This window comes from Podarcis erhardii (assembly GCF_964252035.2).
Source record: "Podarcis erhardii genome assembly, chromosome: 13".
Lineage (NCBI taxonomy): Eukaryota > Metazoa > Chordata > Lepidosauria > Squamata > Lacertidae > Podarcis > Podarcis erhardii.
The window spans coordinates 13,233,307-13,261,262 of record NC_138502.1 but is presented as its reverse complement, the minus strand read 5'-3'; the positions used below and the strand labels follow the sequence as shown (position 1 = coordinate 13,261,262).

At 49.5% G+C, this 27,956-nt stretch overlaps 1 protein-coding gene across 3 annotated transcripts in view; it reads right to left on the bottom strand.

The window, feature by feature from the left end:
• Positions 1-27,680, bottom strand: part of FBXL19 (F-box and leucine rich repeat protein 19) — a 33,752-nt gene extending 6,072 nt beyond the window's left edge. Inside the window, exons 1-12 of one of the 3 annotated variants that reach the window (XM_081835212.1) lie at positions 26,225-27,680; positions 25,969-26,019; positions 19,366-19,570; positions 16,925-17,068; positions 16,703-16,789; positions 13,648-13,863; positions 12,384-12,416; positions 11,343-11,483; positions 7,864-8,588; positions 3,940-4,103; positions 1,201-1,362; positions 261-479 (exon numbers count right to left, since the gene is read on the bottom strand). In XM_081835212.1, coding sequence (XP_081691338.1) covers positions 261-479; positions 1,201-1,362; positions 3,940-4,103; positions 7,864-8,588; positions 11,343-11,483; positions 12,384-12,416; positions 13,648-13,863; positions 16,703-16,789; positions 16,925-17,068; positions 19,366-19,539 — 2,065 coding nt within the window. In that variant the 5' untranslated portion in view covers positions 19,540-19,570; positions 25,969-26,019; positions 26,225-27,680. Of the gene's footprint in view, positions 1-260; positions 480-1,200; positions 1,363-3,939; positions 4,104-7,863; positions 8,589-11,342; positions 11,484-12,383; positions 12,417-13,647; positions 13,864-16,702; positions 16,790-16,924; positions 17,069-19,365; positions 19,571-24,715; positions 25,073-25,968; positions 26,020-26,224 lie in introns of those variants that run through there. The other 2 variants (XM_081835214.1, XM_081835213.1) reach the window with 2 other exon arrangements.
• Between the last annotated feature and the right edge of the window lie 276 nt (positions 27,681-27,956).

The window sequence follows — 27,956 nt, the reverse complement described above, 5'->3', positions numbered from 1 at the left end:
GTGGGAGAGGAAGGGAAAGGAGATTGTTAGCCGCTTTGAGACTCCTTCAGGTCTAAAGCGGGATATTAAATCCAAAATCCAAAAACCTAACCAGCCTCGCAGGGCTGTTGTGAGGATCAAAATGGGCTGGGGGAGAACCACGTCTGCCACCTTGAGCTCTTTGGAGGAAAGGTGGAATATAAATGAGACAAACCAAAATTGGTAAGAGAGAAGACTGAGGAACGACATTCGGGGAGAGGAAGGAAATCCCCGACACTCACCAGCGAGGTTGAGCTCGGCAAGGGTCTCTCGGAGTGGGGAGTTAGCAGCAGTCAGCAGGTTAACAGACTGGTCGCCCACATGGTTGCAGTGGCTCAGGTCCAGTTTGGCAAGCTGGGGCGTGTGCCGGATCACCAAGCGCAGCGAGGAGTCCGTGATGTCCAGCCCAGAGAGCCGCAGCTCGGAAACATTCTGGAGCCGACCCCGACTGTCGGTCTGGCCTGGCGGTTGCAGGGGGAAGGAAGCAGACGAGTTAGGCGGGGCAGCCAGGCCAGAGGGCGCAATCCCTTTTGGAGGCGGCCGGCTCAAGCTGCTGTTAAAGGGTGGCAGTTTGAGGTTTGTCCAATGGCATTTGCAGATTTTGTATCCGAGGAAGCCCTCCAGAAGCTGCTGCACTCCAACTCCCATCGGTTCCAGCTGGCTGAGCCAATGGCAAGGGTTGATGGGAGTTGTAGTCCAGTTTCGAGAGGGCGTCGCCTTGGCTGCCCTTGAAACAGAAGCACCCACCCCCCAGAAACAAGGCAATGGACGGTGTGGTATTTTTAAAAAATAAAGAAATAAGATTCCAGGTTGATGAGCAAGGTGCCCACTTTTACGGATCACCTTAAGTACAGACAAATCCCCTTCTCTTAGCAAGTATTTCCAGAGGAAGTTAGCTAGGACTGTTGTCTATACCGCATGAAACAAAAAATCCTCTGGTACCTAAAAAACTAATCAGGATGGAACGTGATTGGTTGCAAATTTTAAGCAATTGTTTGAAAGGTGCAGGTCAGTAATATACAGTTAATGATGTCTAATGTCCTGGAAGAATTTTGCAGGGAGAACAAGGAACACAATCCATTATTTTATGCCTGCAGTTTGATGAAGGAAAGGAGTCTGCTTGCGGGCCCTTCCCCAAAGGGCCTCTCCACCCCCACCCCCCTATTGCGCGCCCCGTTTTACCCGGCTTGGCATCCGGGGCAGGCAACAGCAGTTCGCGGAGGTGAGAGTCCTTGACGTCCTCGATCCAACGCAAATCCAGGAGCCGCAGGGAGGGGAAGTTGGCTGTGCTGAGCGCCGACACGGAGCACCAAGAGCAGCCTGTCAGGATGAGTTCCTTGAGGCCTGGGGGGGATGAGGAGATGACACTTTGTCACTGAGGTTCTCCTCCGCACCTTCAGCTAGTCCTGCCCCCACTTCCTTTGAGAAGTGACGAGTGCTGCCTCGCAGCTCAGGGTCTCCCCCACTAAAAAAATATACCCTCGCACCCACCCTCAAGAGGGCAGGAAGCCTGGAGGGCAAAGGACTGGGGGGGGGCACTGACTTCTGCACACCCAGAGAGCAGAGGCTAGAGTGTAGGAGACTTGCACCTGTGTATGGAATTGCTCCTGGGTCGTGACCCTGGCTCCCCATCTCCTCCACCTGCTGCCCACCTAACCAAACCACTTCTTGCTTCAAGGCAGAGTGGCTCACTGAAGTGGGACACCTGTGGCTGGGCTGTTCCACGTGAGACTCCGAGGGGTGGGGGAAGGTTGGCTCTCCTGATTCAATGCTCTTCTCCAGAAGCAAATTTTTTTTTTCCTGGGGCGCATGTTTGCAAAGTAAAATGCTAAAAGAGGAAGCCGGCTTATTTCTCATTTTGAAAAAGCAGGGAAATGTTTTGTCTTGTGTCGCAGGTTCTTCAAATGCTAGAAACTCTTTAAAAAAGAATTATAAAAAACCCAGGGATTTGACACCATGGTTCATTCCAGGGTGTGGGGACTCCCCCCACCCCATCCAATGGGTGCCTTTGCTCAAAACAAAGTCCACTTGGGGGGGCATGAAGGTGTCAAGGAGAAGATTAAGAGGGAACCCCTTTCCTGGTCATGCAGTTTTTCATATATATATATATATATCTCTAATTTTTATATATGCATTTCCCAGTTGTCATTGTTTTTTACATACATTTGTCATCTTATCCTGTTCCTATATGGACTTCCCAACCTATCCTTCATCAACATCCTGGATCAAACTCTTTGTTTCGCTGCCTCACTGTTATTTCTCCACCCTATTCCATCCCTTCGATTTGTTTATCTTGCCCACTGCTGATCGCATATTCATTCCCACTTGTAGGTTAAGCTTAATGCCATCTCTTTTTAAACATTCTCCAAAACATCCCCACTCACTTCTTATCTTCTTTTCATCCCAATTTCATGACCACACAGGTTTTCCATGCAGAAGGATTGGTGTCTACCCCCCCCCCCCCGTTGCATGGGGAGGGACCACTCCATAAAGTGAGGTCCCGCCTCTATCAGAAGTGTCTGCCCCTGAATCAATCAGGCCACCCTCCCAAGACATCACCAAGGAAACCAAGGCCTGTCGCCATTTCGGATCCCAATACAAATGCAAATGCCTTAAAGAAGTAAAATAAAGTGGTACAGCCTAGGCACAGTCCCCCTTCTGGACACCAGACATTCCCTTTAGCCAATTATCTCCCACCTCCTAACAAACAAGGCCCCAAAAACTTCTTTACTACTCACTCCTGAAAGTCATATGCCAAACCCTGACAACTCAAGTCTACTTCCGGCTGGGCTTACTTTCTCAATGACTTTCCTGAGGCCCAGATAGTTAGTGACAGGGAGCCACTTCTTTGTGTGTCCCCTACGTGAGAGGTCCACAGGGTGGAAACACGAGAACGGGCCTTTTCTGTGGTAGCTCCCCATTTGTGGAATGCTCTTTCCAGGGAGGTTTGCCTTGCCTTTTAGGTGCCAGGCGAAATCTTTTCTTTATAACCAGGCCTTTGGCTGATCAAACCTTCTATGGCCTTTTAAATGTGTTTGTGGGAGGGGGTGTTATTGGTTTGTTTTTGTTTATGTATTATGCATTTCCTGTTCCCATTTTGTTTTTTTTTTGTTTTTTTGTGAACTGCCCTGGGATTTAGTTAGTTAGTTAGTTAGTTAGTTAGTTAGTTAGTTAGTTATACCCTGCCCACCTGTCTGGGTTTCCCCAGCCACCCGGGGTGGCTCCCAACAGAATATTAAAAACACAAGAAAACATCAAACATTAAAAACTTCCCTAAACAAGACTGCCTTCAGATGTCTTCTAAAAGTCAGATAGTTGTTATTCCCCTTGACATCTGATGGGAGCGCATTCCAAAGGGCGGGTGCCACTACTGAGAAGCCCCTCTGCCTGGTTCCCTGCAATTATTTAATAAATAATAATCATGGAATCATACCAAGTTGGAAGGGACCCAGAGGATCATCTCGTACAACTCCTTGCGATGCAGGAATATGCAGCTGTCGCTTACGGAGATTGAACCTGCAACCTCGCCGATATCAGCACCACGCTCTAACCAACTGAGCTACTTATGCAGATAACAACAGTAACTGGAATATCTGCAGACCAGGGCGGGGTGTGTAGGTCTGTAAGCACTTTTGCTCCTTCCAGAGCCTCTGGCTGCTGGGAAACAGAAGCTGAAAGAGACGCTCCCTCTGAGCCACAACATCCAGTTGCTACACCAGGTGTTTGCAGGCTGGGGTGATTTCCGCCAAGACCTGCCATGGCCCAGAGATCCAGCAGCAGCATTGCAACTGGGCTGTGTGCTCATATAGCCGCTTTTGCCACTCACAAATCATTGTGCACCACCTTGAGACTTTTGATTAGCAAAGGGGGCGTAAGTGCTCCTCCACACACCCCACACACCCCACAAAACACCCACAATACCTTGCAACCTGTTGAGAAGCCACATTAGCTGCTTCTTGGAGATGTTGGTCCAGCTAAGGTCAAGGCTGGCCGGCTGCCGGCGGATGATGCCGCTCAGCATGGAGGGAGTGATGGATTTTCGACGGCTCAGGTCAATGTGCGTCCATAGCCGCTTGTCACAGCACCTGGGGCGAGGGGAAGAGCGGCAGAAGGGGAGAACTCAGCCCAGGAGATGGCGGGGGTGCAAAAACACATCTGTGAGCGATCATTCATTAGCAGGGCTAAAAGGTTTAGAATTGGCGGGTTCATCCAGGATTATATATATATATATAAAAGGTAAAGGACCCCTGGACGGTTAAGACCAGTCAAAGGTGACTATGGGGTTGCGGCGCTCATCTCGCTTTCAGGCCGAGAGAGCCAGTGCTTGTCTGCAGACAGCTTTCCAGTCCTGTGGCCAGCATGACTAAAATGCTTCTGGCACAATGGAACACCATAACGGAAACCAGAGCACACGGAAACGCCATTTACCTTCCCGCCGCAATGGTACCTATTTATCTACTTGCACTGGCATGCTTTCGAAATGCTAGGTTGCCAGAAGCTGGGACAGAGCAACGGGAGCTCACCCCATCACAGAGATTTAAACCGCCAACCTTCCGATCGGCAAGCCCAAGAGGCTTAGTGGTTTAGACCACAGAGCCACCCGCATCCAGGATTGTACTTAATGTAGGAGGAGTCCTGCTGCATCAGGCCCAAGTCCAGCACTCTGCTCTCACAGCGGCCAAGCAGGTGCCTACAGGAAGGTGGCAGGCAGGACCCGAGTGCCACAGCAACTCTTCCCAATTGGGATTCCCAGCAAACTGACATTCAGACGAACACTGATCCTAACTTGGCTAGTAGCCACAGGCGACCAAAAATTCAGTGGGCTGGTGGAGGTGGAGAGGCAAATCTTTCCCTTCCTTCCCAAGGACGTTTGGGTTTCTGTCCTGTGCAAAGGAAGAGAAGCCTCTCTCTCTCAGCTCTGCCATCCTGTTTGGTAGAGGTAATATAAGGCTACTATCCTGCTTTTGTGCATTGGCTGTGAAGAAAGGGATTTTCCTCTTCTGCGTCCAGCATGGAAACACAAGAGACCAGCCTCTTAGCTGGCTGGTAAAAACCCATTACAGGCTATTAAGGGCGCGGGGTGGGGTTCATTCACAAGACATGTGAAAGGTCACAGGTTCTTCATTCCTGAGCTAAAGTTTTCATTCATTTGCTTCCAAACTGTGTCTCAGAAGCAGGACAGCCGCACAACTAAAAAAAATTCTTAAGTCAATCCAATGAGTTTTAAAATGACCCGTCATATCAAGTCAATTGCCTACATCTGCATGCAACAATGAGAAGGGGGGAAAAACAGTTCTGGAGGGGGAAAGGCATCCTTCCATTGGTCTTTGATGGTGAACACATCTCTCACAACAAACACTGTGCAAAAACAGCCTTCCCACTCCTGCCTAGAGTGAGAGTGAATATTGCATCTGCCACTTGTTGCTTTCAAAGCTGCATTAAGAAAAAACTTTTTAAAAATTCTGTGTTGCTCAGTTAAATAGAAGTGCCTTTATTGGTCTGTAATCAATCAACCCTGAAATGATCAAATGTTGCAGCTTGACCCAGAAATTGCTGGGAGAGATGGGGCTCCTCAATGAGAACCATCAGAAATGGCAGACTAGCTTTCCAGAAGGATAGCTGGACCTCCCCAATACAAGCTTCCCCTCTGCAGTGTTTAATTTTTGTATATCTTTGCTAATATTTCTTTCTTTCTGTCTTAAACCCAAAGTCTCCAAAAGGCGTGATTCCCAAACCTGGTTGCTAGAGATCCTTTTAACTAGAGATGCTGGGAGTTCAACACTGGACCCTCTGCATGCCAAGGACAAGCTGCAACCCTAAGTTATGCCAACATGACTCTTGAGAAGTCAAAATGGAGCATCACATTAGGCAATGAATATACAAATGAATGCTCCCACCCCTTTTCCTCTATCCCCATAGCCCTGATACGTTTCGCATGGGCTGGGCATGGGAAGCTGTTTCCTGCCCATCGGAAAGTGAAACTAGCAAGGCGGAAGTTGTTGTTTTAAAAAAGGGAAGTGTTTTGGTTTTTTTGAAGCCCACTTTTAGGTTCTGACAGCTACATAACTAAAGACCCATGTTCAGACAGAAGAGGTCTGCCACGTAGAAGGAGACGCTCCATTTGCCTGCGCACAGCAGGAGGACCTGCAAGACGGTGGGAATTTTCTGTAATGGCATGAAGAAAACACCTCCCTGCCACCAATCCACATGGCAAGACACTGCTGGCAAATGACACCAAAGCAGGCTAAGATGGCAAGCAAAGGGAGGAACATGGCAACTGTCCTTGGCGATTTGAGTTTTGAACCCCTCCTATGCAAGACTGTTCTGCCTTCCCCACCCCTGACTCCTGTTTCTTACTACTTGCTTTGCCAAAAATGGATGATGATAATAATAATAATAAGATGGTTGACATAGATATACATAGAAGCCTTGAAGATGAAGAGGGCTTGAAAGCAGAAAGATAAGGCAGTTTCTTAAACCCCCGAAGCCTTCATTATCACGTACAGAGAAACCTCAAGTGCATATCACTGCGTTTGTTCTGATTTCTGCCTCGTTGACCTTGGCCTCTTCCTTCCCACAGTTGAAACTTCCAAAGATCAAGTCATCTTTTGCTGCTTGCCTTGCTTTTACAAAGCATGTCCAGCAAGGACACTCTGCCTATCTAGGGGGAGAGGACTTCCCAGCAGTCCTTGAGACCAGTGAGATCCTGGGTCATAACTGACCTTGGCCCGGTCGCTCTCGTGAGGGTGACAGTAGAGGGAGGAAGATAAATGATACCAGCCACCCTGAGCTCCTTGGATATTAGAGCTTCTTAGGATACTGAGCAAATAAAGAGAAACAGGGAGCGTAACCCAGGAAACAAGGAGCACACATGTGAAGAGGCTGGCCTCTGTACCTGGGAACCTGCCTGCCATAAAGTTGGACTACAGTACTGCGCTTATCTAGCTCAGTGCTGGCAACACTGACTGGCAGCAGCTGTCCAGGATTTCAAGCAAGGGACGTCTCCAATATAGCGGCCCTGAGCACCCCCCCCCCTTGGCATGCACAGCTCAGTGCAAGGAGAAATAAGCTCCCCACTCATGACATGGGCAGAAATCCCATGCATGAGCTCAGGCAGAAAATCTCCATCGGAACATTACAAGGCTCCCTGACTGGCAGACCAGTCTTCCCTCCAGACACAGCGGTCCCCATTAGGGCTGGGCGAGATATCGATACATCATCCAAAACCGGTTTTGAAGTCTGTATCGTGACATCTGTTTCATAACTTTTGAACTGGCAATCTATCATGGAACACGTTATGCGTGTATGTGTGCTATGCAGAAATCACAATGTGGGGGAAACCGTGAAGCCAGCCAACGCGTCTCTCGATTTCTGCACCCCCCGTTATCTCTGCTGGCTCAACTCACAAGAATCACAAGAGCAGGCGCCGGCAAAAATCATAATGCAGAAAAAAACGTGAAGTCAGCCAATACCTCTACATCCTTATTTCAGACATCGTGAGATATCAGCATATTTTGACGTTTCGCTGGTGATACATCACAATGTTGAAAACCAGATTGTCGCCCAGCTCTACTTCCCATCCCGAGATTGTCGGTGTCACCATCAGCGCTTGTGGCATTCGCACTCCTGTCTCACCGTCATCTCCATTCGCAGGTTACGCAGCTGCTGAATAGGCCCAGTCCCCCATCCTGGGTCTGCCAAACAATATGGCTCCAGGCGGTTCAGGGAACGCAGCAAGAAACAGCTGTACGAGTGCGACCTAAAACCTGCTCCCCCACCCTGGGACCTCTCCGGCGCTCCCCGCGCTGCTCCTCCGGGCAAGCCCCCAGCCACCCCGGCACTCACCAACGGCTCCACGTCCGGCACACCCTCATGCAGACGCACAGCTCCCGATAGCTGAGGTATTGGAAGACGGCCAACCAAACGTCCCGCTGCATGATATGGTCGGATCCGCTGTCCAAGGGCAGGGAGTCGGGCTCGGGGCTGTCGGGTGGCGGACGCACCACGTGCCGCTCCAGCTGCAGCAGAGGCTTGGGCGGCGAGGGCACCAGGGGCCAGTTGAGGAACTGAGTCCGCGCCACCATGCGCAGGCCCGTCTGCCCGGCGGGCCGGCCCGCCTTGCGCCCGCCCGCCTGCTGCTTGGCCCGCTCGCTGCCCCGGCTGGTCGGGCGGTGATTGTTCTCTTTCTCCTGAGAGTTCCCCCGAGCTTTTGGCTGCTTGCCGTTGCGCGCTGTCTCCGAGCTGCCGTTGCGCCGCCCGCCCTCCGACGCCTCCTCCTCTTCCTCCTCGTCCTCTTCCTCGTCGTCCTCGCTGGCGCTGAAGCCCAGGGCGGCCAGGCGCTGGGAGCGGGTGGCTGGGGAGGCGGCTCGGCTCGACACCCCCCCGCTGGAGCCGTCCGAGCCCCGAGAGTCCGTGTCGGAGTCAGAGTCCGAACTGGAGCTCGAGCTGCTGCTGTTCTTCACCCGCTCCAACATCTGGCACATCTGCTTGAAGCGCTCCAACTTTTCCCGCTGGTGGGACTTGTCCGATTGCGTGGAGGGCTCCAGGGGGCCCGGAGGACCCTTCGGCTTCTGGCAGGAAAGGAAAGACCGGTAGTCAAGAGAGTTCGTGCCCTGGGTTGCTAGCTTGGTTTGCCTTTCATCCGGATGCCCTCCCTGTTTGCAGGACTACAACTCCCATCATCCCTGACCATTGGTAACGCTGGCTAGGGGTGGATGTGTTTTGGGAATCCACTCTCTGGAGGGCACCACGATCCCACCCTGCCTGGACCTTTTCATCACATGTTGTCTTGAAAAAGAAGCTGGGGTAGCTCAGCTGGTATGAGACTCTTAATCTCAGGATTAGGGGTTCAAGCCCCATGTTGGGCAAAAGATTCCTACACTGCAGGGGATTGGACTAAATGACCCTCGTGGTCCCTTCCAATTCTACGATTCTAGGATCTCCCTTCCAGAGGGTATTTACCAGGACTGGATTAAGACCTTTAGAGGCCCTAAAGCTAAGCACTTTAAAAGATTTTGGTACCCCCACACATATCTAATTCAAAATAGAAACCGTGTAATAAATTGTTATTGTTTGAAATGAAATAAAAAATACAGTAAGATGGAAAATGTCTATTTTTTTTGTACACTTCCACTTTATTCCATGAAACACACAATTTAATTACTATCTTACAGCTGAATTAATGTAGATAGATTTTGTCTCAGTATTTGTGAACTGAAAAGTGAAGTTGCTGGCCCATGGTAAATCCAGCAATGGAAAATTTCTGTGGTGCCCCTCCCCTCCCTTAATGTCCTAAGCATGTGATTATTTTGCTTTACGATCAATCCAGACCTGGCGCTTACCAATGGTAGGGTTGACATATTCATTTCAAAACAAGGGATTCTTGCCAGGAGGGAAGATCCCAGCATCCTGCTACCCTAGATATATATGAAATGCAACTCTCAACGCTCAAGAGACACAGCCTGGGCTCAGGGCTCCCACGTACAGTCTGCTTGGAATTCCACAACAGAAGACAAGGCGGGATGCAAGTTGACTGAATAAAGCATTCCACCATCTCCCCAACCACCTCCCAAGATCAACGGAGAGCAAGCCCTTTAAGTCTGGCCTCTACGTGATCCGGCTGCTTTCGCAACGTCCAGATTAGATGATGGGGAATGCACCCACAAAGGTGAGTGATTAGTTAAGGTCTCTAGAGAAAACTCCAGGTCCAGCTGCTCCCCCATTCAGACAGGAGGCTGATACCACTTTCTCCGCAAATCTAACCATGGGGATGGGCAAAGAATCTACTTTGCTGCCATAGCAGCATCTCTGACCAAGCATTTAGCAGTTTTTGACTGGACGCTGCTTTTCTGCCATGCCCTGCTTTGGAATGTTTCTGTAACGAAACTGTTTCAAACAGTTGCTTGCAGGGCACTTTGGCGAACGTTGTTGTTTTTTAATCAACAAAGTTGCCTGGAGACTCACCAAAGCCCAAGTCTTCTGGACAAAGCGGGCAAGTTTGGAAAAACCAATAGCCAGAGACGTTAAGGGTCAGTAATTTTTTTAAGGAGCATTTTAGTGTTTTCAATATGACGTTACCTGCCTTGTGGCTTTGAGATGGACAGGCTGTAAATCAAATAGTTGTAAAGGATCAAGAAACCACGTCGTGTTTGTGAAAATCGAAAATGCCTGGATTCGCAGCTGTATCTCAGTGCCCTTCGCTTGTGCATATTTGACATCCTGCTAGGAGGGTGCCGGTGTCAGCTTGGGGAGCTGTCCGTTCGCAGGATACCCCCCTCCCCAAATTGTCAGGTGGGATAATATTTCCTGTCATGTGATTGGAGCCCCACCTAGTGGCCAAAGGGAACACGAGCGCAGTCCTTCTGGATCAGATCAATCACACCACAGTGTTCTGTTCTCACATTGACCAACCAAATGACTCTATGAGCAGGGCAACTCTCTCATTCCTGATCCCCAGCGACTGGTATTCAAAGGCGTACTGCCTCTGATTCCGGAGCCTTATCCTCTACCAATTCCACTAAACCCCTTTTAAAGCCTCCCAAGTTGGCAGCCGTTGCAGCAGTCTGTGGGATTGCTGTCGATGCACATGAAAAGGACGCCCCACTTGGGGCGCCCATGAAGCCAGCTGTACCGGCAAGAATTTGGGGGGGGGGTGGAGTGGCCACTTAGTGACAGCATCAGACTACAGTGTGAAGGCACCTGGGAAGCTCAGCATGTCCTGCTCTGGCCAGCACCTGGATGAGAGACCAATGAAGGCAATGAATAAACTGAGATTGTGCTTAGCAGAGAATCCCAGCCCACTTTTCCTGAAGGCAGATTTTTTTTTCTTTGCGGGATTGTAGCTCAGTGAGAACATATTTTGTATGGGGGGAAAAAGAGAAAAGGGTCTCTGCTCAGCCCTGAAGCTCACTGGATGACCTTGGGAATGGTGTCGTCTCTCAGCTTAATCTACGTCAAAGGGCTGTTGCGGGGATCAAAAACGGAGACGAGCCACGTATTGCTGCCATCTGTTTCCATGGGAAAAGGTGGGATAGAATAAACAGATAAAATTCAGCCTTGAAACAGGAGAAGGCTGCTGCTGCCCAGCTACCTCCTATCTACTGCCTCAGCCAGAACCAAGGACTTGTTCTTCTCCTTTCACCATATGAAACTGCTTCTGCCAGATGCCTCTCGGTACCAGGCATTGCAGAAACCCACTGTCTTCACATCCATGTTTTTCGGGCCTCCCAAAAGGCCTCCCCTACGTCTGATTGGGCAAGGCTCTTCCTACGTGCCTGAAGGCTGCCAGCCACACACAGACGCCCCAGCTAAACCCCACCTCTCACCTCTAAGTCGCTGGCGGTGATTTGATTCAAGTGGATGGAGGGGTGGGAGATGGTGCCCTTCACCTCAAAGTCCCCACTGCCCATGCGGCTCCAGGTCTGCATGGATTGCAACTTGTTCCCATCGGGCTGCTGCTCAGTGGCCTGGAAAGGAAAGGTGCGGGCAGAGGAGAGGGAGAGGGAGAGGGAGAGGGAGAGGGAGAGAGAGAGAGAGAGAGAGAGAGAGAGAGAGAGAGAAAAGTTCAAGTGAGCTAGAGAGAAAGAGATGCGTCTTAGGACATGCAAGCGACTTGAGAAAAACGTGCACTGAATTGTGTGAACCTCCATTTGGAATCTGACAACAGCAGCCCCCTGGGTTTATATGAACAGGATCAGGGCCTGGGAGATGGCTCGGCATTCTGCCCAGTGAAAATGCAGCAGGCTCGGCCTCTGCCACTCTAGAGGACGGAGAAGGAAACGTCAGGGAAGCTGATTGTAGCTAAATGTTAGGAGAAACTTCCTCAACAGCACAAGCTGTTTGACAGCAGAAAGACAACTGCCCCAGGAGGTGGGGGGTGGACTCTTCTTCGCTTGGGGGTGTTTTTGAGACCAGGTAGCGGATGAGCTAAAGCTGAGCAGTCAGACATCTGCTTAGCATGCAGAAAGTCCCAACTTCTCCTAGTAAGACTGGGAGAGACTCCCTGCCTCGAATCCTAGAAAGCACCGCTGCCAGTTAGTGCAGATTAAGACTGAACTAGGCAGGCCAATGGTCTGAGTTGGCATGAGGCAGCTTCCTGGGTTGATACTGTACGGAGGAGGAGGGAATGGAGGTTCTGCAACCTGATGTTGTGCAAGAGCTATGCTGGTGGACAGAACAGGCGCACGTCTTGCTCAAATGTGCTAGAGAAATACAAGGTGCACTCACATGCTGGTAAGCAGGTCACTCCCTTTCCACTTCTCTCCGCACAGCCTCCGTGTCCTGGTTCCCCCTGCTATCCCCCTGTTATCTTATCCTGGTCTTGCTCCATAAAATCAAGCTGGGCGAGAAAACTCACAAGCACTCACCTTCTTCAAATGCTTTTCCCGCGTGCCTTTTAACTGCAAGAGAGAAGAGAAGACTATTGGAATTTTGGGCTGCAGTGTCTCTAACTCAGAAGACCCAATAAGGATTTTGAGGGCAAAGGAAAGCCTTTGGGAATGAGGGCAAGCTGGGAGGCTGTCCCATCAGGTGCAGCAAGTTACTGGGTGTAAAGAAACAAAGAAAAAAGGTGCGATGGGATGTTCTGGAGGAAGGAGTTAGCTCTCCCCTCTGCCCATCCCTCTTAGTGTGGTCAGCGCAGAAGACCAAAACCATAAGCCTGATCAACAACTCAGGAAGGAGGAGTAAAAATGCCCATTTGCGGGGTCCAATGTAAACCACACTTGCAAATGGACAAAGCAGGGCTGACTGTCAGCACCAATCATTGAGTCTGAGAAGCTGCCACCCGATGCCCAGTGACTGATAGGTGGGCAGCCCCATATACCTGCCCCAAGCAGGGTGCTGAGGGCAGGCCAGTTCTTGATCTGGCTCTGGAGCTGAAACACATGCTCCATTCCTGCTCCAATGTGCCAGGAGGGAACTGGAACTCCTGGATCTCACTCTCAGTAGGAAGGAATAACAAAGCTCAGCCTCATGTTAAGCAATCTCAGGCCTAATTTCAAAAAGCCTCTGCAAGCTATCAGTTCAGATCACTAGGAACAGCCGTTTGTCCCTCCTCTGGCCCCCACCCCATTGGGTCAAAAGAAAGAAGGGGTGTCAGAAAGAACCTCCCCGCTCGGAGGCAGTATGGCACAGAATCTCAGCTGCTCTGAGACAAAACGGGAAAAGGGCGTTTTGCCTTTGCACATTGCTCACGGCCTTCCTGGAAGCAGCTGTTTGCCACTGCGAGGAAATGGGATGCTTGGCCAAAATGGACCATTGGTATGATCCAGCTGGAGTCTTCTAGCGGGGTGATCCTAGGAGGCTAGGGGTCCTCCACGTTCAGTGGGCTCAGAGACGCATTTGGAAATCTGAGGAACCGGCTCCATGATTTAAATCACCCTTTGACACCTTACCAATTTAAATCACCTTGATTTGAAATCAAACCATCCCCCACCAAAAGGGGGGGAAAGATCCTGAAAGGCATTGTAAAAAGAAAAGGGGGCAGGAAGATAGAGGGGATTGGCTGGCACTGAAGAAGGGTCTCAGGGGATGCTGTGGTGCCCAGAACCACACTGGAGACCCCAGGAGAGGACCCTGGGTCCCTGGCCAGGCACGCAACATCCATCAGACAGAACGGCAGCCTCTGACCTTTTTCTTGGGCCCTGTGTCTGGGGGTGGCAGCTCCTTCTCCTTCTTCCGCTTGTGGGTCCCGGCCTGAACCGGGCTTTCCTCCGTGGGTGGCGGGGGCAAAGGCGGCGCCGGCGCCAACTTCTTCTTGTTCTGAGCAGGCTCGTCCGTCAGCTTCCACCGGACGCCGTCCTCGCCGTTGTCGGAACGCCGCTTCCCCGTGCCGTCGCCCGAGTCCTGCGGGCGCAAGGAGGGGAGAGGGGCAGGGGCAGTTAGCGGGCAGCCACAATTCACCTGCGTGCAAGATGGAGCAAGGGAAGGGGAAGGAAGAGGGCAAGCAGCCTGCCAGCCGCTTCCTGCTACCCGAAGAGAACAGGGGGACGGTGGGATGGGCTTCGGCAAAAGTGAGAGGACTCTCAAGAGCAGCAGGACAGGGATCACCTGCACTGGGCACAGACCCGACAGCAGCAGGATGCGCCCACTTGCAGACGGCTCAACACACGTGGGGAGTTTTATTTTAAACACAGCAAGTTGTCCTTGAGCGTGGACGAACGTAAACATGTTTTCCAGATGGCAGACAAAGAGCCAGACACTGGTTTTGCTCAGGGACTCCAAAGGAGGATAAAAAAGGAAGGCGGGAAGAATAAAGTTCTTGCATTTCTTGCAGGGTGGATAAAAATCAATGATTTTTTTATTTAAAAGTTTTTTAAACAGATTTTTTAAAAATTTAAATCGGATTTTAAAAATAAAATGCTTTTGGAGGAAAAATCTTTCTAAAGATAGTTTTCTATTTAAATTACATTATAGTCATTTGTTTTAAGTTTTTCGTGTGTGCTAAAACTCGGTCTAAGGTTTTTTTTTTAATTGTTTAGTTGCATCAGTTAACAAACATGTATACATATGCTATAATGTTATTGCTTTAGTTAAATAAATTGTTTAAATTATTATTAAGAAAATGATTGTTTTTCTCCTTCCAATAAAGTACAGCAGAAAACATTGTCCAAATATAAACAGTTAACTTATTAAACCTCAAAATGATTTCATAATTATCTGTATAAGTGTTTCTAATAGTATAACCAAATCAGTAATTTTTGATATAACTGTAAAAAGTACTCTGAAAATTTATTATTCCAAAAATGAAACCTCCATCTGGTTGTAAATATTAAGATTATACCAGCAAGAGTGAGTCTTTCTGTAAGAAAACGATTTAAATCAAGTCTTACTGACTAATGATTTAAATCGTGATTTAAATCTGGAAAGAGAAAATAATGTCAATATAAGCTAGGATTTGTGTGAATTTGTTAAATTAGGGTATGGATGATTTCAGGGGAAGCTGAAGGAAGTCTTATAGAAAGAAATCTGTGACAACAAGGTGTAAACTGTTTTATTTTCTTGTTTGTTATGATTTAAAAACAATAAAAATTATGCGAGAGAAAAAAAAAATCGTGATTTAAATCAAATCCACCCTGATTTCTTGTAATCTTTTTGTGCTGAGAAAAGAACTGGCGGAAGGCAGGCAGGGGAGACATCACCACTGTCACACACAGATTCTCCCCTGAAAAGCACGACAGCTTTTTCAAAATGTTGCTCCTCATGGGCAGTTTCCAAAATGGGAAATGTGCCCTTTTATATTTATCATTAGCAAAACGTCAACCACAACATTCTTTTGCCTCCTGGAGGTACACAGTTGGCTGGGACACGCAGGGGAGTGTCAATTTAGGGGACAAAACTTAATTTTTGCAGATTTCTTCAGTGAGGGGTCTTAATACATTTCTGAGCGTGAGGAATTCAAATCTGCTATTTAATTTTGTGACTGGATAACATTTAGCTTGGCGAGTCTATGTTTGGTGAAGAAGCATATACGTTGCTTTTCGAGAATCGAATAATTTCAAGTTTATCTTCTGAACATGTCAGCTAATGCTAAATAAAAACAAAAATAAATAATAATAATAGTATTGATATACAATACTAATATATAAAACATTAATATATAATACATTTACAGTATATGATTTCTATGTATTTTACACACAATTTAGTTTTGTTTGGTAAGTAAAATAAATATTACCATATTTACACAAATCTAACATGCCATCAAATCTAATGCGCACCTCAATTTTCAAAACCCTGGAGCCAAAAAAGTATTTGCTGGTGAGTGTAAATGCGCCATCAAATCTAATGCACACCCTAATTTTCAAGATGTAATTTGGCCATTTGTAATTTGACCCATTACATTTGAGTAAATACGATAATTAAACCAGAACAACTTTTGAATTCCCAAGTCATGTTGCAACTTTTTAGCATTTTTGGAATTTGGAAACTGAAAAAATAAAACTTGCTCCGAAATGGGACATGGCCTTTGCTGTATGTAACTTCCTCCTCAGGAGATCTGAGTGGATCTCTCCACTTTAAGCTTCAGACAAGGTGTTAGGACCCCATTTTGGGAGAATGCCATTTTATAAATACATATCTAGATACAGAAGACCCTGGTTGGGGAGGAGAGATCCAGTTGCAAACAGGTGACAATTCACTGGGGAGAAATCTGAGGGCCCAGTGGTTCAGCACCCGTTTGCCTCATGAGGTCTGGAAGCCTGACTCTACCAAGGCAACAAGCAGCTCCGCTCTCTTTGAGGATGGTGTACCAGGAGGCCTCGAGGAGAGTTTATTTCCACATGACAACAGGAAATACTGAGCAGGGGCGGATTAGCCGAGGAATGGGCGTGCGGAATTTCAGGCCGCGTATTCCCTGCGTCCAGAGCCCACAATCATCCATCACTCCCCCCCCCCCCCAGTGCTGGCTGGGAGGGGGCAAGGGAAAAGCACAGAAGCTGGGAGCCTAACCTGGATGTTGAAGCAGCTAATTAGGGCAAGGAGCCCAAAGGGCAAAATCAAACTGAAAGGATGCACACACAAACCTGGCTCCATTACGCTCACCCTCCCCAGCACATACACACACAGCCTCCCAAAGCAAGACTGGCCTGGCAGGGCACGGATGGCCCCCCAGCCCACACTGGGCTGGCCGTGCAAAGGTCTTCCGTCGCCCCCACCGCACTGCCCAGCAGACCCATCGACGTACTTTCATCGATTTGCCTTCTCTCTTGCACTTGGGGCATTCCCAACAGTTTGGAATCTCGTTGTTGATGACCCCTTCGGCTTTCCCCATCTGCAAAAGAGAAAAGGGGTGACAGCATCCGTTAGGCCCAAAGAGTGGGGTTGTTGTTGTTGTTGTTGTTGTTTGCAAGGGCCAGTTTCTCTCTCTCTCTCTCTCTTTCTTTCTCTCTCTCGTTCACTCCCTCACCTTCAAGCAGCCCGGATGCACAATCTCGTTGCAAATGGTGCACTCCATGAGCGACAGGTTGAACTTCTCCTCTTCGCCCTCCACTGTGTCCTCTTTCCCGGCCTCCCCACACACCAGGCACACGGCCGTGTGAGGTAGAACTGGCTGCAACGAGAGAGGGGTGGGAAGTAAGGGGCAGGGGTGGAGGGTCGGGGGCAGGGATGGGGGTTCACTCATGTGAGGCTCCTTCCCACCCCGCAGAAACAGGTTATAACAAGGAACTGCGGGAAAAGTCAACGAATCGACAGTACATTAGATGCATGCAGCGGCTCTCCTGTGCAGCTAACTGAGATCCCTGAAGAAGCCTATCTTCGGCAATTTCCCAATCCATTGCGCCATTGCTCGTGGGAACGCACTGCATTTTTTCGCCACTGAATGCAATGCCCGGTTCTAAACTTTGCATCAGAACTATTGGTTAAAACGCGTTCTATGCGAACTGGGGTAGCTCAGTTCGTAGAGCATGAGGCTCTTAATCTCAGGGTTGCAGATTCAAGCCCCACGTTGGGTAAAAGGCTCCTGCTTTGCCTCGAAGGCTCCCTCGTGGTCCCTTCCAACTTGGCAATTCTATGATTCTATAATTCTTTCACAAGGAACACCCCCCCCCCACACACATACACAGAGCGCTCGGTTCCTGAGCTTTCATAAGAGGGGCAATCACTGACATAAGACTTTGAAACACAAGACAAGCCACTCTACAGATATTTCAGGAAAACAATAGCACTCAACAATTGCTATGGGACCTTCTATGAGACTGGGGGGAAATGATCAGGTGGGAGGCTCCTATAATAACTGCAGCTTGCACCATCTAAATAGATCAAAGATTACTTTTGCTTTGAATCAAACAAGTCTCCTGCAGCCGATAGAAAGCAGATCCAAAACATGCGAAACAAGAAAAGAAACCCAAATCATGCGATACTCAGTTCCCGGGCTGCACAATTCCAGGACTGGGAGACAGAGGCATCTTTGAATGCTCACATATACAAACAGACATATTCCATCCCTGCAAGCAAAAGCCGGCTTGCAAGAAGAACCTGCAGCTCTTCTGCCTGACATGGCAGCTGTTTAGATGCAGAGAGTTCCTTTGCAAAGTTCCTCACTCGCTCACATGATGTGATCTGGTTTTACATGCAACGCTCAGCAGGTTCCAACATGCAGTAAAATAGCTCGAGGGACAGTGCTGACACATCAGAGAGCACGTGAGGCAAACTGAATATGTGAAAGCCCTCCTATGTAGAAATAATAATAATAATATAATAATAATAATAATCCTGCATGTAGAAAGTAATTAAGCCAGCATGTCAAGCAGGACACTTTCACTTTTCAAAAGTCTCCCTTCCTAACATACTAGCTTTCTATATGTAGGGAGCAGTGGGGTCTTGCACAAATGCAGATATATTTGTAAACATGGAGAATTCCTCCATGCCAAGCCCCCCCACCTGCATCCTGAATTATTAAACCCCGGTTAGAACTGTACCCCACACTTTTTTTCTACACGTCTGACATATCTGAGAGTCACACGCAAAGCCAGAAGAGACAGGAACATGCGGCAAGAATGAGGACTTTGAAAAGAGATGCGGCCGGCATTTTTAATGACCTGCCTCAACCCTTGAGAGTTTATGAAGACTCCCTCAATGCAGGCTTGATGGCATTTACCTTCACAATCCTAAGGACCAGAAACTTATGCCGCATTTAAAATCACGTTCAAATTTTCTTAGCTAATTTAAAATCACAGCACATCTCAATTAACCCAGAAATCACTTGTCATGTTTCTTTCATGGGCAGGCGAGTTAGAAAATGGACATAATTGGAAACACAGTTCATATTCCACGTTGGATGGTTTGCGATGAAAGGTATGGTCTTTGGCTCTTTTAGAGAAATTGACGCAATAAAAGAGATGTTGTTGAGGAATCATCTAAAAGCAGTGATGGCCAAACTTGGCCCTCCAGGTGTTTTGGGGACTACAATTCCCATCATCCCTGACCACTGGTCCTGTTAGCGAGGCATGATGGGAGTTGTAGTCCCAAAACAGCTGGAGGGCCAAGTTTGGCCATCACTGATCTAAGAGGATACCTTTACTGAAGTTTAGTGTCCTCTCCTATAAGCTAACAGAGGTGACTCTGGACTCTCTTACTGCATGGCAGTCTAGCTCATTTTGGAGCGATTAGTGACACACACTTTGAATGCCCCTATTGGATGTCCAGTGCCTTACCACTTTGCCGTTGGGCTTATTAGTTTTTCCGTGTAAACTTTAATAAAATCAATGGGGGGGGGTTACGCCTCCCTTACCAATCTGCGCCAACCTGCCCCTCTATTTGCCGCACTGGAGTCAGGGGACCAGCAGCCCCAAACCCTGGACAGAAACCCACCCTGCAAACCACCCTCCCTGCCACTTCCCCACTCACCGCCGTGCACTGCCGCTGGAGGCAGGACTGCTTCATGCGCCCAGGCCCCCCGAACTTCTTCATGTCCTTGCAGAAGTGGCACTCCCCACACTCCGACCGCAGGCAAGCTTTGCACTTCCGGCACCGCGTCCGCCGCCGGCGAGCTCCAGCCCCCGCCCCTTTGCTGGACGACATTGGCTACGTCCCGCTTCAGCTACTCTCTGGGCTGCAAGGAAAGAGAAAGAGAAAGAGAGGCATACAAGCGATGAGTGAGCCACCGCTTTCCAAGGCGGCAGGCAGGTGGGCAAGGAAAGTGGCAGCCACCGAGGTGAAGAGAAGAGAGGGAATCTGAAACGCAAAAAGAAGTGAACCGAGATCCTGGCATAATCATCAAGGGGAGGAAACTGTTAAACAGGCAATGCGCTGGAAGAAGAAACTGGAGCGGTGGAACCCCTTTGCTCACAGGCCTGGCTAAGACTGCCAAGATTTCCAATGTGGCCTGCAAGGTCATGATGGACGCACCAAGGCCACCTGCCCTACATCTGATGTCATGTAAGGGCCAAGCAAAGATGTGGCTCAGATAAAAAGGAGGGTGCAGACACCGCTGATCAGCCCTGCGCAACAGGGCAGACGCAGAGAGCAGGCGTCCCCATCATCAAGGCGTCATGGAATGAACAGTTCAGGTGAAGAAATATTGCACCCATTCAAAGCGAAATTGGGGCAACCCACTACATCAGGACGCCTTGGTGCCACTCCCAGTTTTGGGAAGGGTGAAGGGACAAGGGGTCCAACGTCAATATGCACCTGCAGTTTGGCAGATTCAGGGAACTTGGGGTCTGCAGTGGGCCCACAACTCTGAGCCTGTGAAGAACCTTAGTGCCCCACAGAGGGTGGAACCACAAAGCAGTGCATCCCATCGCCGTCTAGGCTAGGACAGGTCACGCGACAAACCCGGACATCTTGCAGAACTTTCCAGTCAGGCCTGGTTCTTTGGTGCAAGCAATCAAGAGCCTCATTTTGCAGCTCTCATTTTGCCACAGACTGCATTGCTCAACTTCACCTACAGCAGCCCGTTCCTTGCTATCGCTCTATGTGTGTGTGTGTGTGTGTGTGTGTGCGCGCGCGCGCGCGCGTGACACACACACACACACACACACACACACACACAGGATTTTCATTCTTCTCCAAGATCAGGGAAATGCTCCGGACACGCGACAGAGAGCTCTTGACATGCTTCTTGTTATAAACAGGAAGCCTGTGTATATGGCCATGGCTTTAGATTTTGTCCGAAACAGAACTGGAAGGGGGGGAACACTTCACACCCCTTAGGAGCAAACCACTTTACTGGAGCAGGGGGGGGGGGGAAGGTATATGTGTCTGCAGGCCCCAACTGCCACAAAAACTAAGTTTTTAAAAATGCTCTGCTGTTGAACAAACTGCACAGACACACAGACACAACACCCTACAGCTCTCTCAGAAACATCGCACAGCGGAGTAAGGAATCAAGCGAGATTACAATATCAGCACCAAGAATGCAGAGCAAATCAGCCTTTGCTGAATATAACTGCGCGGCAAAGTTCAGAAACAGAAGTTTTTAAAAGAGAAAATAAACTCACTGACGATTTTAGAACCTCTGCTTCCCAGCATTTGAAAAGTCTTAAATCTTCTACCATCCTGATCAAGCTTAATAAAACCCAATATTGATAGTTGCAAAACTACAACTAGGATCCAAAAACAAACAAAGCCAACAAGCCCGATCCTTTTCACACAAATAATTCTACGTGCTTAAAAGGACTTTGGGACACCTGCATTTCTGGACAAAGCTCCCAATCCCAGAGAGGAGCCACTTTTGAATCCTCTTTATCTTTCTTTCAAAAGCAGCTGGTGCTATGGGAGAGGTCTGCTGTTTCTGTCTGTTTGCACCCTGATCTATATGAATAAATACAGAAAGAAAGCTAGGGCTCTAGTTTATTTATTTCCTTCCCTGGGTTACTTATTCCAAGACATGATCTTCAGGCCAATGAAGCAGCAACCTTGCTAACACTAAGCAGGCTGTGCAGCAACACCTTTTTATAAGCTGCCTTAAGGTCCATCATGGGAGAAAGGCAGGCTATATGGGCAGTAAATTTAAGTGATAAAAGAGGTCCCCATCCAACAGAGTCTTCTGGTTTGCCTCAGCCTCTGGAGAGTTCTCAAGGCAAACAAACTTCCCTCCCCTGTAACAGTTATCACACAAAAATGGGTTGGGAGTCAAAATATCAGAAACCCACAGCAATGTTTGGAAGGGGAAAATATCCAGCAGGGAGGGCAAAAATTGCAAGAAGCAACCTTGAGCATATTTGTGCTCCAAAACAAAAAGGTCCAGCACCAAAGTTTGCATCCCCAATAAAAACTGAAGTGCATGACAACAGAGTAAATGACGCAAAGTTGAGCAGTTTTCCCCCTCTCCACATGATTTATTCTGATTATGCTCATGACAGACAGCAAATATTTCCCTAAGATTCTCTCTCTACCCCTCCACCCCATCACTGAAAATCCAGCACAGCTCCCTCATCCCCACTGAGCCGCAACCTTTCAAACCTAGAAACACAGTCCTGATGCTGACTGCACTGTCTAAACATCAACTTTTGCACATGCCCAATACAATCACAGAAGAATACGCATGGCTCTGCATGCAATTATACAGCAATAGCCATTAAAGAAGAACAAATCTAAGAACCTTTGCAGTGGGATTCTTTTTGTTATTGAAAGAAAAGCGCCCAATTAATTATTTTTTACAGCAGTTGGTGGGTGCGTTTTTTAAAAAGGGTAACTCTTCTGAAATGCTTGAAAAAATGTAGTTGTCCCCAGCTGATAAAATCTACCTAGTCTTGTTCTGTCAGCAGAGGAGTAAGGGGCATCCAAGAAAATGCCTTGCTGATCGAGCTACTGCAATGGCAAGAAAGATGGACTCAGATCCTACCTCTGTCAGAGATTCATCATATATCCTTTGACGCATCACTTCGGCTCAACCACGGGCCTGTCTCTCTAAAATAAGAGCAACACTGAACCACCTCACAAAAACTCTGTGCAGATTACAAGCCCAATATTAATGACAAAGCTGCAGCGGAATAAAAAGAAGCTAGGTTCTAATAATGTGGCTCAATGGGGACCTTTTAGGTTAAATCAAGCGATGGACTTCACTGCTCTCACTCTTCTGCCTGCTTACACCAAAGTCACAAAAGACACTGTGATTTACAGCTGCTTTAATTACAAGTGCCCATGGTGCTGGGATGCAGGTTCTCCCCCAACCACTGTTTTATAGAAAGGGCTGAAAGAAAACAGGTGAGTTTCCCCTCCTAAAGAGACAGGGAGATCAGCAATGAGAAGGACAGCAGAAGCACCCTAGCTATGGGCAGCACCTTTAAAAAGAAAGAAAAAGAAAGAGTGATTCTCTGTGTTGCTTGTTAACATGTGGCTGCCAAGGTTGCACTGCTTTAATGCGGTTTACGACAAGGAAGGGGGACCTGTGGCCCTCCAGATGCTGCTGGACTACAACTCCCATCATCCCTGGCCATTGGCCATGTTGGAATCCAACAACATCTGGAAGGCCACAGGTTGCCCACCTCTGGTTTAGAATGAGGCATTTGCAGGTTTCATGTCGCTATCCTGAAAGGTGAGCCTTCACGAGGAAATACTGCAGGCAGGGCATGAAAAATATTTCATGCTTCTAGAAGCCAGTATCTGGTTTAGAAAAAAAGAGAAAAGAAGGAAACGCCAACAAGTCACTGATTGCGGGTGGGAGAAAAAGTCAAATTATTGGGAACCAACATGGTATCTCAAAAGAAATTTCCCAGTTCTTTCTGGAGGCCTGCTTGCCAAGCTGGCGGCTCAGATGTGGAATTGATACAAGGGCTTAGGATATTTGAGTTCTACCTTCATAAAACAAAGGGAAGAACTACTGTAATGTACAAGGAGCTGCTTATCAATATGGATTGGAAGTGGAGTTTTTTTTGGGGGGGTAGGATACAGAGAAGGAGAGAAATCGCACAGTAATAAACAGAAAATGAAAGCAAGGCTGTAGAAAGCTTTTCTATGGGTAGCACTTCCCAAAACATTATTAGTCCCACTGAAATAAAACTACATGCTTAATCTAAGAGCAACCATTTCCACAGGGCCTTTCTTGAAGCAGGGAAAGATGGAACAAGAGAAAGAAGGCAAAGGAGGAGGATGTTGGCTAGAGGAGGTTGGAAACTCAGAGAACAGATTTCATATCAGGAGCAGAAAGGGAAAGCCAAAAAGGAAAGGGCTACATTTGCATCATTAGCAACTGTTGCAGGTGACAATCGTTAATATAACACCATCAACAGGTACATGGCACAGTAATGCAACCAAAAAAACAGCAGGTCCTTGCCCTGAGGTGCTTGCAACTGAAGGACCAAACTCAGAGGCCCCATTGTCTCCTCCACCATCACTACTTAGATCCCAAGGCCTCTGAGAAAAGTTTTAAAAACCACAAAACCACAGCTGGTTCAGATATACTTCTCTGCTCTTTCTACATGATGTCCAGTTGAACTTCCCTTGCGCCATGACGTCACCACATCCCTCCATTGGCAGTGAATGATGTGACAGAGCCCCTGAGTTGTCAGAGCGGAGGCAAGTTCTTCCAGGCATTACACAGAGGAGGGGGAAGGGAAGCAGAAGCAGAACTGGTGTTTTCTCAGCAAGTGCTGTTTTGCGAGTAACATCCAATTTTGCCCTAAATTCTCATGGCGGGGAAAAGCAAAGGAAACAGGGGACAAATACAATCAAGGGGAGTTAACACATATTTCAGAGAAAGGATCTGTCCCAGTTGGGGAGCAAGGCCTAAAGCATCAAACCAAAAGATCCAAGGAGGAATTAGAGAAGAGAAAGTGGTGGCACCACACTCAATGGCCTCTGCCCCCAATGAACTTACAGTATAGACAGCAGAACACTTCAGTTCCCCAAACTGGAGGGGGAGGGACAGACCTGGGCATGCCCATAACCTTTTGATGTTCTTTGCTGCAAAACACCATCACTTCATCTTTTGATAGATATATATTTTGTAAATTAGGGCAGGGGGTGCTATTAGGGATGAGCTGGTAAAGGGGGAGGAACAGGTTAGGTGGCAGAAGGCCTCGGTGAACCTGAATAAGCCACTTGATCTTGCTGCGCTCTTCCCCCCCCCCCCACACACATACCACAGTGCCCCCGCTTGCAAATGGTCACCAAACACGTCCCACAAGCAGCACCCCCGACTTCCTAAGGCTGCCTGCCCGCCAGCCACCCCCTGGCATGTGGGATCAGGTGGGAGGCAGGCAGGCAGGCAGTCGAGAGGGCCGTGGTGTCTATGGGAACTTGGCTGCGATACCTCATCACGCCCCAGCATGGCCTCAGAGCTGACAGGCCCGGTCCTGGCAAGGGATCCCGAACACCTCAGCCCGGCCCTGCACGGTGCCGGCTGCTGGCTCCCCTCGGCTCCTCTCCGCCATCTGCAACCTGCTTGACACATCTCCGCTCTCGCCGCCCCTTTAAAAGCCTCTAAGTCCAGGCAGCTCTCGGGGGCGAGCCTCCTCCGGCAGATCCCTCCGGATCCCGCAGCTCCTCGAGGCGGGAGAGCGGAGCCATCCCGGATCCAGGGCCCCCTGAAATCGGCAGACACGGCCCATCCCCTCCTCTCCTCCGCTTCCCTTCCCCTCCCCTCCCTCCCCCAGGGCTTAAAACATGAGAAACACAGAGAGAGAGAGAGAGAGAGGGAGGCAGGAGCGCTTTACGGCCGGCAATTCCTTCCCCTGGAAATCGGAGAGGAGAAACTTTGGTTCCACGCTTGCCCCCGCGCACACACATCCACACACACAGGCGCAGGACACGCGCGCGCGCCCCGGAGCCACTCCGCTCCTCTCCTCCGCTTCCCCCCGGTGCCTGTCAGATGCTGCTGCCCACCCAGGAGAGGACCCCCTCTTCCCAGTTAAAAAAAAAGCAAGCCGGCCAGAAAAAAAGATGCACCCCGGTATCCGCTCGCTCGCACGCCTGCTTTCCTTTTGGGTACAAAAAAATAAATAAATAAATACCGACGCCCCCCGCCCCCACTCAAAACAATCCAGCCCAAGGTGACAGCACGTAAGGGTGGGAAAGAGGGAGAATGCCCAAGAAAACAAAAACAACAAAGGAGATCCCGAAAGGAATGGGGAAACTGAGGAAAGCACAATAGTGTACCTTGCATTTGAGGGGGGGCCGGGGGAGGGAGGGGCTTAGAAGCTCCAGATCCCACCTCCAACAGATACATTCATGCAACCCGCCTGGTAGCTTAACAGCACTCCCCCCTCCCCAATCCTCCTTCCCTGCATATGAGTTGTTGTGATGTTTTCACATGCTGTGTGCGTTCACACGACCTGCCCTGCATATCCAGCTAATTTGGGGGGAAAGGGGTTATTTTGCAAAGCGACTGGGGGTCCTCCTCAAAAGCATCACGTTGGAGATGGGAGAGGGAGGGCGAATAAATTCTGAATGGGGGGGGGGAGGGAGAAAGTGTTGGCTTCGGGGGAAAAGGGACAAGGGTCTCTATTCCTTGAAAAGCATTCTTTCGCAAAGCCAAGAGAGATGGGGGGCGGCGGAGGGACTTACCTTTGGGAAGCGCATCCAGGCACCAAAGATTCTTCCTCATCCATCAGCAGCCTCCGAAAGGGAAAAGATGCTGTACGTCTTACAATCGCTACACACACCACACACACACACATCTACACAAACACTCACATATCACAGACAGGCACCAGCCAAATGTGCCTTAGGATGGGAGGAGATTGGAGATGGGGAGCAGCCCCCCCTTTAAAATCCATGAAGGGTTTGGGAGCGGGGAGCGAAGGAGAGATGGGCTACTCACCTGCTGTGGGGCCATGGGGCGGATGGCGATTCTAATGCTGGGTTTGTTGTCATGGTGGGCAGTGGAGGGGGGGGAGAGAGAAGAGATCCAGCCAGTTGTTGAAGGATTTGTGTGTGCGTGCGTCTCTCCCTCAGTCCCCCCCACAAAAATAGGGGGGTGGAGAAGAGTCGGAGGGGCGGGTCGATCTCCCCAAAGAGGCGATTACAGATTCATAGCAGCAGTTTCCCCCAGTCCTCTCACCCCCTCTCTCCTATTCTACCCTCCACGGTTTCCTTCCTTGCCCTTGGGAGAAAACAAGGGGATGATGTGTGAGGAGGCTTCCCTTCCCCCGAACATCTAAAAAATAACAAGGAAAGCTCCCGCTGTAGCACACATCTACTCAGGGACCCCCTGCACCCCTAATTTTGGATGGAGCCTTGGGCATTGCCTATGCGCGGTGCAACCTCCAGTAACCCCCCCCTCCAACCCTCCTTGCTTCCTCCTGACTCCTCCTCCTCTTCTGCCCACCACTGAGATTTTCCTTAGTTGCCAGAACACCCACCCTCCCCTTTTCAAATGTAGGCAGACCACTCCCCTCTCTAAGCCCACTCCCCACTCCTTGGGCTTACTGGAGGTGGGAGAAGAGGAGGAGGAGGAGGAGGAGGAGAAGGGGGACTTGCCCCTTGGCTTGTTACTCCAACAACATCTCCATGCACTTTGGAGAGCAGGGGGGGGGATCAAAAGGGGGTGGGGGCTAGGTGAAAGCTGTCCCCAAATGTTATTTATGATGATGATGATCAGCCTTTCCCTTTAAATCAGGAACATAGCTCTGGCCTCACTCTCACACACAGAGCCCAGATGGAAAAGGCCCAGTGCCTTCCTTGGCGATCTTTCAGCTTTCTGCCCCCCTCCTAAGCAATGAAAGGATGGGGGTTGTTAACCTTGCAAAACCCTTGCTCCTGCAACCGGGTGGGGCCCTCTAGGCGCTCCCCACTGCCAGCCCCCCCGCCCTGCAATCCAAGGGGGGAGTGGGAACCTGGTGCCCCCCACCCCACCCTTTTCCTCAAGGGGGCTCTGCGCTGCCCAGCTGTCCCTCCCCCCACATAAGGGAGGGCCTTTAAACCCACCCACCCCCCTCCAAAGGGGCAGGTCGGGGAGTGGGGTTCAGTCGCCCCCACAGCTCCTCGGAAGGGACAGAGCTAGGCCCCACGGTGCTGGTGGAGCCTCCTCCTCCTCCTCCTCCTCCTCCCCCAGCCTCTCTCATCCTCTCCTCTTCCTCCTTCCCTTTCACATTCACTCACTCACACATACTGATACACACACCTCACTCAACGCATAACACACACACACACAAAACCGTCATGGCGGTCTCGGGAAGGCCAAAAGGGAACACTCGACGCGCGGGGGCTCATGGGAGAAGTAGTTTTCTCTGCCACCTCAGACGCATCCGCCTCTATGGGCACCTGGGGGAAGTTTGGACTACAATGGGGATGGCGGCCAATGCCTCCGCGCAATGCCGGGTGGGGATTGTAGTTTTATTCCCCGCCTCGACTCCTTGGCTCCGTTGGTCGCTATAGCCCCCGAAGAGGTGTTTGGACTACATCTAAGATGGCGGCTTGCGGCGGCTTCGTCCCCAATGCCTCATGGGAAGAGTAGTTTTGCTCACTCATCGGATCAGGCCTGTGTAAGCCAAGTTCCCCGAAAGGTGTTTGGACTCCATTTAAGATGGCCGCTGAGGCGAAAGGCATCATGG